Genomic DNA, 19,100 nt, shown 5'->3' with positions numbered 1-19,100 from the left:
GAAAAAGACAATACTAATTATTAGACTACGAAAAGGACACCTGCTTATAGGGTGAGGCGTGACAAGAAGGGAAAGCTTTGCTTTGTTCTAACTCAGGAGAAGATATGCCTCAGGAGATTCACGTTTTTTACCACTCTGCACATGTCTGCAAATTTCTTTGAAAATACCATGGGTATTGATTTAGGGGTTACAAATATATTTTAGGGAAATGGCAAATTTGCAAATGATGATCAATTGTACTTAAAGCATTTACTGTGTAATAAATTTATCTGTGCATATTTAAAGAGATAGAAATTTTTTCAAGAATTTTTTTAAAAGCTGTTTATATGGTACATATCTCTCAAGTTACAAATAATGCATATGGCCAAGGGACTGGTACTATTCTAGATTCATCAGGATTTCAAACCACATTATTAATCAGCTAAGAAAAAGAGCTATGAACAAAGAGCTAGGGAACCTAGTCCTAATACTACTGCTGTGCAACATCAGGAAAGTGACTCAATCTCTTGTGTTTCAACTTCCTCAACTGTAAAATGGGAAGAATAATTTAACAAATAGGCACCGAGTATCTACAACATACCAAAATTAGGTAACCTGGTTCAAGCAGGAAAATCCCCTAGAACTCTCACATAAGAACCAGGGGTCCAAAATTATAGATATCCTAGATCATGCAATGTTTTCCCTCCTGTCATTTAGAAACATCACATCATATCAATCAAAGTATGCCACCTAGTAAAGACCTACACTTGATGCTTGTTACTTTTCTGTCTGTCAGTAAGCAAGATATACGTACGTCTATTTATACTGAATATTGGAGGAGAACCCAAAATAATTAAAATTATAATGACAAAAGCTACCATCTGTTCAGTATTTACTTCGTGCCAGAGACTATGTGCTATAGACAATGTATGTTGAAATCTAATACCCAATGTGATGGTATCTGAAGGTGTGGCCATAATATGGGGATTATATCACGACAACAGAGGCCTCATAAATGGGAGTAATGCCATCATAAAAGAAATCCTAGAGATCTCTCGCCCCTTTTTACAATGTGAAGACACCGTGAAAAGATGGCTGATTTATAAAGCTAGAAGCAGACTCGCTCCAGATATTGTTATCTGCTAGCATCTTGATTTTAGACTTCCCAGCCTCCAGAACTGTGAAAAATAATTCTTGTTTGTTAACCACCCCATCTATATGGTATTGCTATAGTAGCTCAAATGGACTAAGACATTACATAAAACACCAAATCTACGCAACTCATAGAAGGAGTTATTTAATTCTCTTAACACTATAAGAGGAAGGCCTTTTAATCAATCCCACTTTACAGTAAAGATGAAAAAACTAAGGTGCAGAAATTACACAACCTGGGAAAGATGACAGAGCTAAAGTTCTCAAGTCAGGATTCAAGTAAATTCACTGAACACCAAGCTTATGTTCTTTACTATACACAGTACCTTTATGAGGTCTGGAACATAAAAACTACCATGTGTTTAATACTTACTATGTGATAATCCTGAAAGAGTTACTATCTTCATCCCCATTTTACAAACAAGAAATTCACACAAAGAACTTGTGTAAAGAGACTTGTTCAAAATTACACAGCTAAGGGACGCCTGGGTAGCTCAGCGGTTGATCATCTGCCTTTGGCTCAGGGCGTGATCCCGGGATCTGGGATCAAGTCCCACACTGGGCTCCTTGTGGTAAGCCTGCTTCTTCCTCTGCCTGTGTCTCTGCCTCTCTCTGTCAACGTGTCTCTCGTGAATAAATAAATAAATAAATTATACAGCTAAGTTCTCACCCTTTAGTTTATGGGTGGGGAATTAAAAGATTTCAAAAGCTTACAAGGAAAAGATGGGAGACAGCTTTTATAAGACAAAAGACAATAGTTGCTGTCGCACACTGATATCCTTCCCTAGACCCTTCCATCTGTCATATAATGTGGTTCAAGTGCTATGAGAGAAAAAAAGCATTTCATATTGTGCTGGTAGAAAGTGGGCCTTAAAGCCTTAGTCTACAACTTACATATTTGAAACAGGGTTGCAAGTTGCCTATGGCTACACAAAGTTAACAAAACACATCCTCATCATGGATAAAAATTGCCTGTTACTAAAATGACATGATTCAACTGAATACTTAAATGTATTTCTGAACTCTCTGATTTTAAATACATTTCCACAAGGCGGGAGAATGACATATAGGGGAGGAAGCAAAGGAGAAAGCATTCTTACTTTTCTAGGATTCTAATTATTAACATCAAAAGCAAAAACTGAACAGAATAAGGTAGAATTACCACTATTTCATCCAGGTCAGTGATCTAAAGTGGTGGTTACATACTAAAATCACCCAAAGAACTTTTTAAAACACAGAATTTCTGAGTTGGTGCCTAGGCACTAGAAAGTTCCAAAAACTCTTCAGGTGATTCTAATGTGTAGCCCGACCTAAGAAGCATTGATTTATACTTTCTTATCAGGACAAAAACTAGCCCAGAGATTCAATATAATGCCAATAAATTACTCCTGTAGAGCTTCCTTTAGATAAGGATGCCAGAAATACCAGTATTCAGACACTGGTAATTATTGTTACTCAGCCTATGAGAGGGCAGGCTTATAGTGCTTCAAAGTATAGCAAAACATTGATTCTTCTCTTTATTCATTACACATAAATGGATACTTTCAACCCACAATAGCCTTAAAATGCTAACATAAAAACAGAATTTGATGTATTAAACCAAAGTCTAAAGAAAAAAGAAAAAAATCCACAGGACACATTATGGAAATAGTTCTCATACTTAAAAACTTGTAAGTCCTGGCCTCCAACACAGACCTTCAGATATCTGTTTGAGAAATAAAAGCTCAAAGCCATTAATAATCTGGCCCAATCTATCCTTCTACCGCATTCCCATGATTCCACCACAAGTCCCCCTGAAGTTTTGTCCTAATGAATAGTGCATGCCCTTAACACATTCCTACTACATTTCATCACTATCTGGCAACCTTCTACTCAACTGCTCTGAAGTTTTTGACAGCTACCAAGAACAGATACAATCAGTCAGTCAATCATTTGAAACATAGTATTGCGCTGCCTTTAAGAATATGGGTACTTTGAAGCACCTGAGTGGCTCAGTCAGTCAACTATCTGATTTCAGCTCATGTCATCATGATCTCAGGGTCCTGGAATAGAGCCTCATGCTGGGTTCCCCGCTCAGCGGGCAAGCCTCCCTGTCCTTCTGCCCCTCCCCACACTCTTGCTCACACTCACTCAATCTCTCTCTCAAATGAATAAAAACTAAAAAATAAATAATAAAAATTAAAAATTTTTCAAACAATTATGGGTACTTCACCTCTAATACCATTTATATGTCTACTCCCTCAATGTGGGTAGAGGCCATAATTAATTTACCTTTATATTCCTAAGCATGTATGAAAGTATCTGTTTCTTAATATTAGGTAATAATTCAGCTGAATACTTCAACTGACCCAACAGAGGAAAGTAAAGACCTTTTATTATGATGATCAAATTAAATTGGACTATTTATTTATTCCCACATTATAAAATTCAATATTTAGCACTTTACTTAAGCAATACTTACTGTCATTTTGGTTCGGGACGTCTGACAACCCTGATCTAAAAACAAACAAATTTAAAATAAGACAAATATCACAAATCTCTATTTCTCATTAAATGTTACTGATTTTTTTAAATTGTTAAGAAAATATTTTAAGTAGAGAGTACCAAATTTGAGAGCTGAAATACAAAGCTAAATAAGTGGAATTTCTAAGTCCTCTTAGAAAGTATTCATTATTTTGGCATCAATACCATTCTTATGCTTAACTTGTAAATAAGTCACAACTTCTAAAGGGTCTTCATTGTTCCTCCCAACCTAACACCCAGCACATACAATTTGCTAAAATTGGTTTTCACTTAAAATTGCCATTTTTTTTTAACTAGCACTAAGTTTTCAAAATAAAATAAAATAAAAAAACAATGTATCTACAGAAATTTTATACAGGCACCTCTATCCAGACAAATGATGGAAGTTGGTCTTAAACTATGTCCAAAATCAACTATTCATTATCATTAGTTTGAACTGGGAGCTAAGAAACTAAAAACTACTATACAGATTTTTCAGTTACTATCTAAACTATTACATACCATAATGTAAGTTTTCAGGTCCTTTCTGAGTCGTCATGTTGGGCTCGTTTTGCTGACAGTAGAAACGTAGTAAGCAGTGTTGATCACAGAAATGTTTCATTTCTCCACGCCACTGCACTCTCTCTTTAAGCGTTCCTTGAGATTTACAGCAGTCACATCTTGCAGCCTTAATAAAAAAAAGGAAGGTATCAGACATTTCAAATTAGAAAATTTAAAAACTCAGACATGCATTTTAAAAGATTTCTAAAAGTTGATCAGTGATTTTTGCCAAATGTGATAAAACAATTTGATAAATAAAAAATAATATGAATCATTAACATACAGGAAAAATCCACAATAAAAGTGAAAAAAAATGTAGCAATTTACCTAGTGTCAAAATTCCTTTTTATACTTACCAGTAGTTAAAGACCAGCATTAAAAGATAGGATAACCAAAAAAAACAAAAACAAAAACAAAAACAAAAAAAAAAAACAGATAGGATAACCAAAAAAAGTGAACAGCAGTAGACCAAATGGATACAATGTATTTTAATATTTTAAAATAATTTTGAGGACTTTAATGATATACTAGTAGAAGTTTCCTACAATCAGAATACACTGAAAATCTCTGATTAATAAACAGATTTCCTGTGTTCTTGACAGCTCAAGAGAAATCAATTTAAAGATGTTTAAGACCAGGAAAAATTTTAAGCAAGCTCTTATGAGAAAATCATAAGATTTTTAATTTGAAGTATTTTCAACAGTTTAATAAAAGAGCTTTATTAAATATATTGATTTAACTATTAACAAAAACTTTAAGTTCATATTTTAAAACACTCAAATACTTAATTAAAAAAGAATCCTATTTGAAGACAATCAGCCCCAACTAGTAAAATTCATACATAAAAAAATTAAACCTTATGATGGTGAATCCATAATCCAGGAACAGATTTTCATTTTTTAGTGAACCCATTTTCCCCTAGATTTTGCCATTTTCACTATTTTTTAACAACTTCATCAATGCATGGACCAAAAGATATGAATAATTCCAAATACAGTTCTTTTCATAATTGTTTGATCCAGTTAAGAGTAGAAATAAATTACCATATTTTAATTACCCTTTGGTGTAACTACCAACTTTAGAAGTTTTGATAAAACAATGCATATTAAGTTCATTATAATCATGTATCTTTTCCTTACTACCTAAATAATCTATAGTTCTATACTGTGGGTTCTGAAATCTCTCACTTTATTTCTCAATAGGAGTTCTATGAATAAATACTATGTCAAAATTCCTAGTCAGGAATATTAATAAATGATTGTGTTGATAAACAGGTCTTATATAACAAACATACCCCAAGGTTAGAACACAGGCTCTTTTTTTTCTCCAGGTCAGGTATTTCTCCTGCTGAATAAATGTTAAATGAATGAAGATTTGTAGTATAAATTATGACTATTAAGTGATGCCAATATCACATCTCTTGTCCAAAAACTGTGAGCTCAAATTTTATATTGCTGGTAATATCATGTGGTAACTTCAGTAACATTAGCACTTACAATCAACCAGATCATATTTTACTCAATAATGGAAAAGGTCTCTGGTCACCACTGAAAAACTGTTCTTTAAAATAACCTTTAAGTATTCAAAGTTTCAAGGTTTGGCTCCCTTTTTATACTTTACACTCAAAGACAAAGCACAAAGGAAGAAATTTAAAGTTTAACATTCTAAAGAAAATTAAAAAATAAAATTTAACATTCTAATTATTGAATCTAAACAATACAAGGACATAGCAAAAGTGAAGTTGTAGCCCAACTACCTCTCATTCACTGAGAACCTGAAAAATAAAAGCCCAGTATGTTGTTGTATCTACTGTCTATAGTCCTAATCACAGTACTGGAAATGAGGTGACTTGTTTAAGGCCAAACATTAAAAATGCAGAGACAGGATTCCAAGCAGACAATCCAAATCAAAAACTGGGCTTTATTTAGTAAATCAAGTTATAAAGACAATGGAAAGACAAAATGAATTAATATGAATAACTAGAGAATAAAAATCTTGAGAAGTAAAATGCTGCAAGAAGATTCTCAATGGGGATCCCTGGGTGGCGCAGCGGTTTGGCGCCTGCCTTTGGCCCAGGGCGCGATCCTGGAGACCCGGGATCGAATCCCACATCGGGCTCCCGGTGCATGGAGCCTGCTTCTCCCTCTGCCTATGTCTCTGGCTATGTCTCTGCCTGTGTCTCTGGCTCTGTCTCTCCTTCTATCTCTCAAGAATAAATAAATAAAATCTTTAAAAAAAAAAAAAAAAAGATAAGAAGGTTCTCAATGTAACATCTAAAACCTAAAACAATTTGTATAAAACTCAAGTTACTATATGTACTATGCTGATTAAAATATTTCCATTTACACATTAATTTAGAAGGTAAAGGACATAAAGCCAAGTACATTCGACTCAAAGAATCTGAACAATGAAATCACTTCATTATTTTATAATTATAGACATTTGGATTTTATAGTAACAAGACTCGAAGCTCCTTTCTTCCAAAGGGTTCAAAACAAATTTAGATGACTTCTCTATATCCGAGGAGCAAAATTAATGCCAATTCAAATTTAGATGACTTCTCTATATCCGAGGAGCAAAATTAATGCCAATTCACAAATGGAAATAAAATATGTATGTTTTTTCAGAATGGAAGGATAACAACAATACTCAATACTAATTCCAAGTTCAATCAAATTTTAGAAGTGTGAACTTCATTTTCATTTTGTTTTTTCTTTCTAAGACACTCATTCAAATTCTGGGTAAAGTGTTCAGAGTTGAGTTTAAAATACAATGGCTAGAGCAGCCCAGGTGGCTCAGCAGTTTAGCGCTGCCTTCAGCCCAGGGCGTGATCCTGGAGACCCAGGATTGAGTCCCACATCAGACTCCCTGCATGGAGCCTGCTTCTCCCTCTGCGTGTGTCTCTGCCTCTCTCTCTCTCTCTCTCTCTCTGTGTGTGTGTCTCTCATGAATAAATAAAATCTTTAAAATAAATAATAAAATGAAATGAAATGAATAAAATAAAATAAAATAAAATAAAATAAAATAAAATAAAATAAAATAGCTAATTGTATTAAAAATGACCAAGATTCCTTACCAAAACCACTTCCCCCCCAACCACAGGAGAGAACTCTTAGAAAACCTTAGTATTTCTACAGCATAACAACTGAAGAATGGGGCACCTGGGTGCCTCAGTCAATTGAGTGTCTCTTGGTTTTAACTCAGGTGGTGATCTTGTCTCAGGGTGATCTCATGAGTTGTGGTATCTCCTGATGGACTCTGCAGTTGGGGTGGAGTCGAGCTGGAGATTCTATCCCTCTGCCACCCCCCCCAGCATGTGCATACTCTCTCATAAATAAATAAATCTTTATAAAACAAAAGAACTGGAGTATGACTTAAGTTGCTAGCTTAAAAATTATCACTTCATCATCTACTAGTGGTAGATCAGGGGAATGTCTGTTATTGGGGGTAGGGAGGAGTGGGTAACAGTAACCAGTTCAAAAACCTAAATAAAATAAGTTCTTAATTCAAAAATCTTAATCTAACATCTCAGCTAATACCTGAATCTCTCCTTCAATAATCAACAATAGGTCACTGAGCCTATACTGATGCAGTCCCTTATTATTTGGCAGTTTCAAATACTCATTTTTGGTTGATATATATATATATACACTACGTTTAACTTTAACTTGCTCATCTACTTGTTTCTCATTTGACTAATCAGACCTAATTTTGAGGCGGAGGAATCCATGAATATGAATGAAATAGGGGATTTTACAGCCATTTAAAAAAATCATTACTTATGACTTCCTAATATCTAAGTACACCACAGTTATATAAAGAAAAAAATGCAGTGATAAAACAGGTGATTGTTGGCAAAGCAGTCCAGTGACAAGAATTCTCCACTTACCCAAAAAGCACATTTAAAGCAAGAATATTAGATATTTCCTTTCTAAAATTATTTCAAAAACAAAGTATTTTTTTAAATCAGTATTTCCAGCAATTTATCAAAAAAGGCAGAACTTAAAACCCCAATATTTTGTACCCAGATATCCTTTTATAACTAAGATTTACTAAAACATAAGTATTAATTTGATTAAAGCCCATAAAACATAATACTTTTATAGTATTGCAGGGCACTCATATTAAAGAAGGCTGCCATTCACTATTGGTTTGTACAACAAATCAAAATCCTCGTTAAAGAACTGTAATTTCAAGTAATAACACTTAACACTTGAAAGATTATTAGTTTTACTAAGTACAGTGAAGGAGTCTGGAGAAACATTAGGTCTTCTGAATTAACTTCACGTTATCAAACACCTCACTATTATTCCATTACAATAATAAGCCCTTTTTCTCCTAAAATTTCAAACTTATAGAGATCAAAAGAACTATTATCCCACCTGGTTTCACATTATGCCTGGAAACATTTATTTTGAGGAATAGTAAAATCTACCTCCTTCTAAAAAACTATCTGGGAGAAGAAAAAAACATTAACCTTATTCTCAACATTTTTTGGTTGCATGATTTCAACATATTTTGTATTCCAATTTAGAAGACAGTATTTAATAAACCTCTATTTAAATCCAAATGCAAACCATTACATAAACCAAAAAACAGACCATTCAAAACATCTTGTCAAGAAACAAAAGCCAAAAATTTAAAGTATAATTATAAATATTTAAATTTAATTTAAATAATTAAAAAATGTAAAGTTATTTATACTCTAGATAGTCTCTGAAATTGAGGCACAAAGATAAGAAAGTGGAAAATACAATTTATGCACTCCTCTGGTGAGGAAGCAAATGCTCATGACTAAAGGTGAAGTTAACAACTGGACTGGCTAGCTTCTGGTTTTAAAGTTTCCTTGATGAGGCATTTTTTTTATAAATTATTTTTCTAATCAAAGTTGGACAGTTAAGGGTCACATTTTTTTTTAATGAACTAAAACCTAAAACTTGAGTTTTAAATTTAAAAAGTGGAAGAGGAAAGGTCAAAGAAATCATAATTCGGTTTGAGACTCAACTTACTACGTTTTCAAGTTGATGACAGGATGTAGCAGTGAATAGAAGTGACTCATGAAAGGTCTAAGAAAATACATTTTGACTCAAGTAGAAAGCATACAGAACAAAGTTTTTCCTTGATTATAGTGTTGGCTGCTGCCACAAAGAAGCCAATGATGAATAAGGAGAGTTAACTCTTCTTCATCTGAAAGCTGGTATTCCTATTGATTGTACAGAAAAATCATTACTTGCTTTACAAATCCCTACCATATCACAAAAATGCTCTTACCTTAATTCCTCAGATTAGTATAGTATGTAATAATGCCACTGTGCATATTATACATTTGTTAAGTTTCAAATAAGATAAGGAATAATAATAAAAATGTGTTTAATGTACAGAATATTGACTTTATGCCAACAGACAATTACAACTGGTTATTTAACTAACATGTTATTATATATTCTGGAATGCACTGCCTCGCCAAAATTTCATCACTAACCATTACGTAAATAAAAACATTAGACATCGTGAAAAAAAAAAAAAAAAAAAAAACATTAGACACAATTATCCTTTAAACAGAAAAATGGAAAAATGGCAACATCTAGAATAATGTGGTCTTTTGCCAAAGAACATTTCTTTGCTTCCCCAAAAAAGAAAAACAAAATAACCAAGACTTCTCTATTTTAAATAATATAAAAGAAGGCAAGAAGAATTTATTCAAAGAAAGAAGACAGAGACATACATTCAGTGTTCTGTGATCAAAAAACAAAATCCTCCAAAAAGGATTTTAAAATATTAAAGGTTTGGATTCACAATTACACAATTAGGCAGAAATTTGTAAAGCAACAGAGAATCATCATTATCACATGGTAACAATTTTTGTCTCTAAAATTATAAAATAAACAAAGGATGACAGGAAATAAGAATAAAATGGAATTTTCCCATCTGTAGTCACTAAATAACTTTACTATTTTGAGTACAAAACAAATTTTCATTAATAAAACCTCCTGAACAGTGGACAGTATTTGTAGGTATTATACAAAATTGAGCTTTTAAAGCTACTAAAGTAACATTTTGAATCATTTCTCAAAATTGCTAGTGTCTATAATAAAACAAAAGGTTGGTTTAGACTAAAAGAAATGAATGTTAGAGAGTGTCAGTACGTTTATCCTGTGTTTCTAAAATTTGAACCTTAATTGAAAGATTTTTTTTTTTAAGTTTTTTAAAATTTATTTTAGAGACAGAGCTTGAGCAGGGAAGGGACACAAGAAGAGGAAAGAGAGAATCTCAAACACCATGTTGAGCATAGAGCCAGACATGGGGCTCCATCTCATGACCCTGAGATCTTGACTCAAGCTGAAATCAAGACTTGGACACTTAATCTACTGAGCCACCCAGGTGCCCCTAGTGGTAAGAAAATTAGAAGCAACAGTAAAATTATGAAGTAATTTTAAAACTACACCAAAACTCTTAGCCTCCACAACCTCTTTCAACTTGGAAAGAAAATATTTAAAAAATGTTACTTGATATGTTGAGCTGTAGACAGTCAAGAACTACACCAAGAATGTTTGTAATTCTACTATATAGTATTAACACTAATCACGTTCATTAAATAAACTAAATAATATTCTATATATTTCAACCATTTTAACCCTTTGTTCTTTTAGCAATATTTCACAGCTTTAAAGTTATGATGTCTGTCTTCACATGCTTTAGAAGTGCCACCATAATGAAGTTTTTTTTTTTTTTAATTCTTTTTAATTTATTTATGATAGTCATACAGAGAGAGAGAGAGAGGCAGAGACACAGGCAGAGGGAGAAGCAGGCTCCATGCACCGGGAGCCCGACGTGGGATTCGATCCCGGGTCTCCAGGATCGCGCCCTGGGCCAAAGGCAGGCGCCAAACCGCTGCGCCACCCAGGGATCCCCCATAATGAAGTTTTAATAATGAGATGGTTTTCCATGTTATGGACATATGAACTAATTACTTTTTCTTGGGTAGTATCTGACCAAACAAAGCCCAAATTTACACTAATTTTTCTCACCTAGAAAAAAAAAAAAAATGTAATGGACAAAAAGTCCATTATCTTTTCTAGAAGTAGATTATAATACTACACACACACACACACACACACACACTTATAGTTTCAAATTAAATATTTTTGGCCTCTATCCATATAGTGTCTTTTCACTTTGAAACTCTCCAAAGATCCACAACTAAAAAGGTAAAAAGGAACAAAGTGTTTTAAAATACATCCTAAGTATCTAAAACAATGTTCAACACTGATAAAGTAGTCTGTTTATATTTGGTGAAATAAAGACAATAAATTTTAGAGAAATAATCCATTTGGTTAAACTGTATTGCTGAAAATAAAGATATATTCTAGTTTTGGGAATAGGTAAGTTATAAGACAAGTAAAAATGCTACCTCAAGTTACACAGAAAAACTTTCTGAAATGACAAAAATTTTAATGAATTCTATTATCTGGGCTGGGCTTAGTATGTGTACGTTTTTTAAGTAAATAAGCTACCATATTTGTAATGGTAACTGTAATATTTTATTAAAGATTGGATAAAGCAGCTGCTACAATAAAAAATTTTAGTTACTTGCCTTGTAGTACCAATCCTGAAATTTCTTACAGCAGTCTTCACTACAGAAATCTCTCACGACACCATCAAGTTCTTTAGTTGCTCCCTTCTTACACAGTTGAGAGCAATAGTTGCAAGTAACACATCTCAATCCTAAACGTCGTGCAAAATCCTGTTTATACAATAGTTTGCAGCCTGAAAAATACAAGGTTTTAATATTAAAACAAAAAAAAATCAAAAACTATTCTCTGAGGTGAGAAAAAGCTTATAAATCAAATAGATCATTGGCTTTACAAAGTGTCTATAAGTTCACATATAAAGTCCTTTTATTCTGAGCAAAACCGAAATCTACTATGATCAACAACAACCTGTAAATACTGGAACAGAACATGGAATATTATATTAGATCTCATGTGTATTCAAATAATTAATGTTCTAAGACTTTCAAATCTAGTAACATCTGGTAACTATTTTGTTTGCTCTATTTAAATACATTCCTGCTAAGCTATCATGTTTATATAGTATATAGTAAACATCATAAATAGGCATTAGAGAAACAATGTAGATTGTTGAGAAGCACTGAGTAAACTTAAAGATATACTCAGCTAAGTAGACATTTAAAGCCAAATTTTCTAGCCTTACCTTTCTGTCACCCTACATGGACCTTAAGAAAAGTAAAACTGAAACCAGTTTGTCCAGGGAAAATGTTTCATATTCTTTTAATAAAGTATTTATTTTATTTATTTATTCATATATTGACTTGTCCAGGGAAAATGTTTCATATTCTTTTAATAAAGTATTTATTTTATCTGCTATATGAATGCATTAAATTTAAGTCTTTTTACATATCAACCTTAATCTCTACAATAGCTCTATAAAAAATAAATAATTTCCATACTTTTTACTAATACTGTGCCACATAAAAATGACCTTGCATTGCTATCTACTGAAATCCTACTCACCCATTACTAAGGACCTCAAATTACACCTCCTCTGCAAAATCTTTATTAAACCTAGTTTTAAATACTCTTTCTTATCTGTGAACTCAAACTGCAATTGTTTTCTATCATTTTATTTGGCAATTATGTACTATCCTATGATTTCTGTTAATATGAACTATATTTAAAAGTCTTAATATTATACCTTTATTAAAGCTTTGTCTAGTTTCTAATTAGATTTTGATGGTAGTACCAGGTATTACACATGTTTTGTTATTTCTGCCAAGTTCCAGGAGAGAACTAGGTGCAGTTAGAAAAAGCACAAAATACATTACTAAACAGGAAGAAGACATACGTCCTTTTTTACCTTGTATTGCCTAGAGATATTAAGTCCCTCCAATTGCATATTAGACTCTTATATGCCAATTCTTTATTTGCTGCTACTTGTCTATTCATTTTAGTAATAAAATCCATGTTATCTAAATGGTACAAGATCGTGGATAGGTATGTTAGCCATCAACACCAATATATTCAGACTTAAGAATCACTAAGACTCTCACTGCAGAAAAATTCAGGTGTAGAATTAAATTAATTCAGCATCAATCTTTTCAATGAAACACTGTCACTTTTCATCACAGCTATGATCTTAACAGTAAACATGGTTACCTTTCTCATTCCAGATGAAATGTACTCAAACCTATAAAAACAGGAATGCCTTGTTTTATAAGCAGTACCCTCTTACATATATAACCTTATATGTGAAATGTATAATGTATTAGACAAAGGCACTAACTGAAGGGACCAATAGATCTTTTGAATTTTTGGTCATTCAATATTGCTGGCATTTAGGATTTTCCAACCTTTTTCTTGCCCCTAACTAGCATTAGAAATTCATATAAAAAGTGGATCCAGTGGAGAAAAAAAAAAAAAAAAACAACTGGAAAACAACAGATGAGGATAGCTGATAGAAAAGCTGGGAAAGTTTAGTGCCTGGGGCCAAAGAAAGAATAGAAACCGAAAGCCAGCTTAGAGAGAATGTGACATTTAGGGAAAGGTAATAACAAGAGCCCAAAACCCAGTTACAATCCTGGTTCCTATCTCTGGAGAATTAGAATGAGAACAGTTCATTTCTATAATCAGCTGCCTGGTACCAGAGCAGCAAAGTATAAATGAGACGAGAAAAGGAATTCTTGAGTATACAATAACAAGAGGCAGTGTTGCCTGGTATTCCAAATTAAAAACCTAAAAGTATTTTCCCATTGTAGTAATGCCACATATGATTTTTTTTCTGATATACTGAAAACCTTTGTAGACTAGGCAGGAAGCTGGGCAGGGAAATGAACCCAATGGAAAGTAATTCTAATCCACTTGGAAAATCAATTTTCAGATCACAATTTCTATGTTGAGAAATGACATATAATATTTTTATTTTTAAAACTTCCTTTTAATGGGAAAAACGGTTATCAACTTTTTAGGGATAAAATACCTTGAGGCCTAGAATCTACAAATTAAAATAACAAAACAAGTCAGTAGAAAATCAAATTCAATTTTTTTTTTTGGTTCAGCTACACTAAAATTGTACAGCTACTCTGGACATATGTAGTTATATATTTTGAAAATATTTTGGCAAAAAATTAACATTAAATATCAATAAAAGTTATGAACAACACTGTATATACACTTGCCTTCACTACAGAAAGGTCTCTTAACGCCAGAGAAATTTACTGTTTCATGAAGAGTCTTCTCCTCTTGACAGTATTCGCAATATGTAACTATGCAATGCAACTTCTTATAGTCATCTGAACAAGTTTTGCTGCAGAATTGATGCACTTTGTTCTAAATGCACAATGGGAACCTTTGGTAAGTATTTGACAACCACCTCAAGAACAAGTTTAAGAAATAAACAAGCCACTTTTACAGAAACAAAGTTAAATCATTTACCTAGTTAACGTGATTGGTAATCCTTGGGATACATTTCCTATAGGCCAGAGACAACTATTTAACTAATTCACTGCTTTATTTAAAAAGACCTCCACAAAATTCAATACCATTAACTATCCAAAAATTACTCAGTGAAATAGTAAAAGTATCACTAGAACAAGATGGCAGTTTGGTGTTGCTAAGGGAACTGGAGAAATGGGGGAAAAACAATAGAAGATACAACATGGGTAAACTACAAAAAGATGAGAAATATGACATTAACACCAGTTTGACTCAAAAAGAAATATTCTTTGTTGAGTACAGTCAAGTAGACTCAATCACATTCCTATCGCAGCTTAATAGTAACAGACCTATCATGGACAAAATATTCAATTTGGGGCCATCACACAGTGTACTGCTAAACTTTAGCCTGAGTTGGTTCCCCTGAATGGAGTAAGGATAGTATTATCTAGTTATTTCTCCTGGCCCCAAAACTACAATAGCCAAAGGTACTTTCCAAAAACCAGCCAAACATAAACAAGTTACAATTCCCAGGGCAGCAATTTTTCCCCTCTGTTATTATGGAGGATACAGACTAGGTCTAATCCATCTACCTAACAGTTGGCAAAGATAGCTGAAGACCAAGACAAGGAAGGTGCAAGAGTCTAGGAAGCAACTCAAATAGTAAGGCAATCATCAGCGGAAAGTTGCCCCATCATGGACATACAAATTACAAGAGGAAAAACAGCAACAAGGAAACTGCAAATGCCAACCATGGAATGAGAAGAAGAGACCCCTGAATTCTCAATCGCCTGAGTGACAGGCTCAACTCTCATTCAGTTTGAATGTGTTTCTTAATTCCTTCCAACACTTAACCTCCATGTTCATAAAAGCAACACCAAGACTACAAAAGCCAGGTAGCACTAACATGGAGATGGTAGAAAGGACCTCAATTTCATCTAGTATTATCAAAATTCAATTTAGGCAGGGTCTTTATTCCCTATGTAACATTATTCATTGCGCTTGTTTATGGATTTTTTTCCTCATTCCCTACCATTCCTTTATTCTTACTAGGCCTTCAACATTTTTCCTGCCATATGATTTAAAGAGGGTGTTATTCACTAAAAACCATCTCTGGGTGCCAACAACAGTCTGCAAAAATAACTGGTTTAAATGCTCTTGAGAAAGCACCAAACAAAATAGCAAGCTAAACAATTTTCTAGAGACTAAAGTATTAAAATAATGAAATTTCAGACTTCCAAAGTACTTTACTAATCATGTAGTCAGGTTCTGGTAATCTTTCTCCTAAGACTCAGCTACTGAGTGACTTGCCAATAACTACTAGCAAGTTGTAGCTCAAAATCAATCTATTATTGGTACTTATATCTTGTACACTATTTTATTACATATTCCATGCCCTCGAAAAAGGTGAAAAAAAAGAATGGCCAAAGATGAAAACTGATCAAGAAAGCAATGTTCAGCACGTCTGTCCACTGCCCATCCATCCACACATCCATCCATTACTGTTCCCTTATTTAAACAAAAATAATTATCAGGTTTTGCTAATGGCAAAATATATGGCAAAGGAAATTAATAAACTGGTGAAGGCAAGAGTGATGAGAAAGGTTAAATAACTTTCTATTAGGATTCTTTTATAAAATTATAAATTTTAAAAATTTAAATGAAAACATGGTGACAAATTCTAATTTGTACAGGTAGCAGGCAATATAAAATATTATAGTTCACAGACAATATTTATAAGGATGGGGGAAAATGGAAAAATACAGTATAAACAGATGCTCCAAGTATGCAGCTAAACTAAACAAAATAACTTTCTATACACTACTACAAATATAATGTATAGTGAATAGGACTTCAATAATTTTTGTTTGACCAAATAATCAGATCCTTTGTTGATTTTATTCCCACAAAAGAAAGTAAATAATTCAATCATCACAATATCTGAAGAACTAATCCTTATCCATTAAGAAATAGGTCATCAAATGGAAACACCATTATTATTTTACTAGACTCTCATTTAAGCAAGACAATATTCATAACAAAATAGAACTTGCCTCCCATTCCAGGATTTCTGGCTTTGAACAAAAGGAATTTTTACAATAGTTGCATTTCAACTGAATATCACTTGGAGCTACAAACTGGCCATTTGAAGATGACTGCATACTTAGAGCCTAAAACAAAGAACAAAAGATACTGAGTCTGATACAGATTTTAGAATTTTTATTTGCCACTACTATTATATATTGACTATGTCCAAAAAAATAGTATGTATCTTCCTTAAATATTTCCTCAACACATAAAATTACATTTCTGAGCTTTGTCTTTAAAAATTATATTAGTACACTAAATTTTATGAAATTGAGATTCATTTTTTACTACAGGATTACTACTATTAACTTTAAAATAACATGAAAAGGGAAAAAAAATCACACAGCTCAGGTATGATTTTTTAACTGTAAGTAAATATAAGCAAATAATAGTTAAAGGTGAACAAGTTCTGAACTAGTATTTAAACATTTTAAAAAGCCTGGCTCCTAGTTCTTTCTAATAGCTATCTTAAGTAATAATTTGTCTCACATGCAATATTGCTATCATTTTAATTCCAAGTCTATCAGTGAAAACAGCCTATAATACTTTTTTTAAACTGATCATTTCTTTTATAAAGTTAGGGGCAAAAAGATTTAGAAACTGGAATTGATGCCAATAATTTTAGTTTTATTACATCTTAAGAAGCTAAAACAATTTATAGAATAGGAAAAGATATAAGCATACATGGGTTAAAAAGTTTTGTGCCAGGCGCACCTGGGTGACTCAGTCAGTTGAACAAAGGACTCTTGGTTTCAGCTCAGGTCATGATCTCAGGGTTGTGAGACAGAGTCCTGCACAAGGCTCCCCACTCAGCAGAGAGTCTGCTTGAGATTCTCTTTCCATCTCCCTCTGCCCTCCACCTCCACCGCTGGTGAATGCACACACACACATCCACTCTCCCACGCTCCCTAATAAATAATTCTATTAAGTTTTGTTCTAATTTGTAACCTGAGTGGTGAGTACACTGATATTTCATTATCATTCTCTAATATATATCACATATTACATATAATCTTCTGAATATATTAAAATTAAAAATTTTTTCAGGGTGACAGTGAAGAGAAGGAAAAAACATCTTTATAAAAAAAGAAAACCTTATCATTTTTTAAAACTTCTCTATGCATCATACAACACAATTAAAATCCGTTAAAAACTAAAACATGCAGATTTTAAGATAGCAGGTGAATAAGTTTTTTAAATAAAAACCAGCAACAGGGCCCTTAATGTTTCAAAAAAAAATTGTTCATTAAAGTCAACTATACTTTCAAAATAAATGAATACTATCCTGTTACCTATATACCTTATTCTGAAATGGAAAAACATCTAATGAAAACAAAAGTTCAAAATCTATGGTTTGCTTTAAGATAAAGGAAAAAAATGTTGTTTTCTATTCTTTATATCACTTTTATGCAGTTACAGCAATGAGGCTGCCTACAGACTTATCAGGATGCACTCCCCAGAAATAAGAGTCTACATTAAGTGCTTTCCTTAAAATATACAATGTGCATATACCAATGGTCTCATCAAATCATGGGCAATATAAGTTTTACTTAAATGAAAAAAGTAGCTAAAACATTTTCTATTAACATTTCATTTTACCAACACCAAAAAGTAATAAAGAAAATTAAAATCTGAGAAACAGCATGCCAAAGATACTGTTGTTCTCTCATCTAATTAATCCTCACTCCTTACTTTCTGGTTTAAAAAAAGCCAACAAGTCAGAAGCAACGTTTACCACTCTAAGTATGTATCAATGGCCATGATCCCAACTTCCAAAATAAAAGTTTAGTCTTGAGAATGGTTTATTACCTAAACTCAGTCAAGGTTAGAACTATTAATAAAAACAACATTCACCTGGCTGAATTAATAACCACCTGAATTTAAATGCTAATAATGGTTATAAATACTATAGATCTACTATAACTAGATCTCAAGCTGATCTCTTAAGAGACTGCATTTTCAGTTTAACTTACACAGAACACAGTGTCTGCAACATTGTAGAACTGCTGGAAGATTAACTGGAATCACTTTATATACTGATTTGAACCTTTGAATAAATACTTTGAAATTTTTATCTACAGCAAGATAAACTTACCTACTCATTCTACTTAACTAATGCTGAATCCCCTTTTCAACTCTTCCTGCCCAGTGGTCAGTAAGTTTATGTTTTCACACTTCCAGTAATACTTCTGAGATTACTTCCAGTAACCTTCTGAGATTATCCATAATCAACTTTGAAGAACTATGTCAGAAAGTTCTTTATATTTACGAAAATGAAAAATGTCTCCCAAAACTCATCTAAAATTAAATTAGGGTCCACTATAACAAGTCCAATCCCCTTTCTACAAGGCATATTTCTAATATATG

The 19,100-nt window shown here is 32.8% G+C and overlaps 1 protein-coding gene across 4 annotated transcripts in view; it reads right to left on the bottom strand.

The window, feature by feature from the left end:
* Window positions 1-19,100, bottom strand: part of ZMYM2 (zinc finger MYM-type containing 2) — a 108,575-nt gene that overhangs the window by 33,168 nt on the left and 56,307 nt on the right. For all 4 annotated transcript variants that reach the window (XR_005989360.1, XM_041765641.1, XM_041765640.1 and 1 more), the window contains 5 exons: window positions 16,700-16,816; window positions 14,390-14,540; window positions 11,789-11,961; window positions 4,156-4,321; window positions 3,593-3,627 (listed from right to left, as the gene is read on the bottom strand). Coding sequence is in view for 3 of the 4 variants with exons in the window: in XM_041765641.1 (XP_041621575.1) it covers window positions 3,593-3,627; window positions 4,156-4,321; window positions 11,789-11,961; window positions 14,390-14,540; window positions 16,700-16,816 (642 nt within the window). In the remaining variant the exon portion in view is untranslated. The remainder of the gene's footprint in view (window positions 1-3,592; window positions 3,628-4,155; window positions 4,322-11,788; window positions 11,962-14,389; window positions 14,541-16,699; window positions 16,817-19,100) is intronic.

The sequence above is a fragment of the Vulpes lagopus genome, chromosome 8 (assembly GCF_018345385.1).
Source record: "Vulpes lagopus strain Blue_001 chromosome 8, ASM1834538v1, whole genome shotgun sequence".
Lineage (NCBI taxonomy): Eukaryota > Metazoa > Chordata > Mammalia > Carnivora > Canidae > Vulpes > Vulpes lagopus.
The sequence above is the reverse complement of the archived record's forward strand: the minus strand, read 5'-3'. Positions and strand labels throughout refer to the sequence as shown.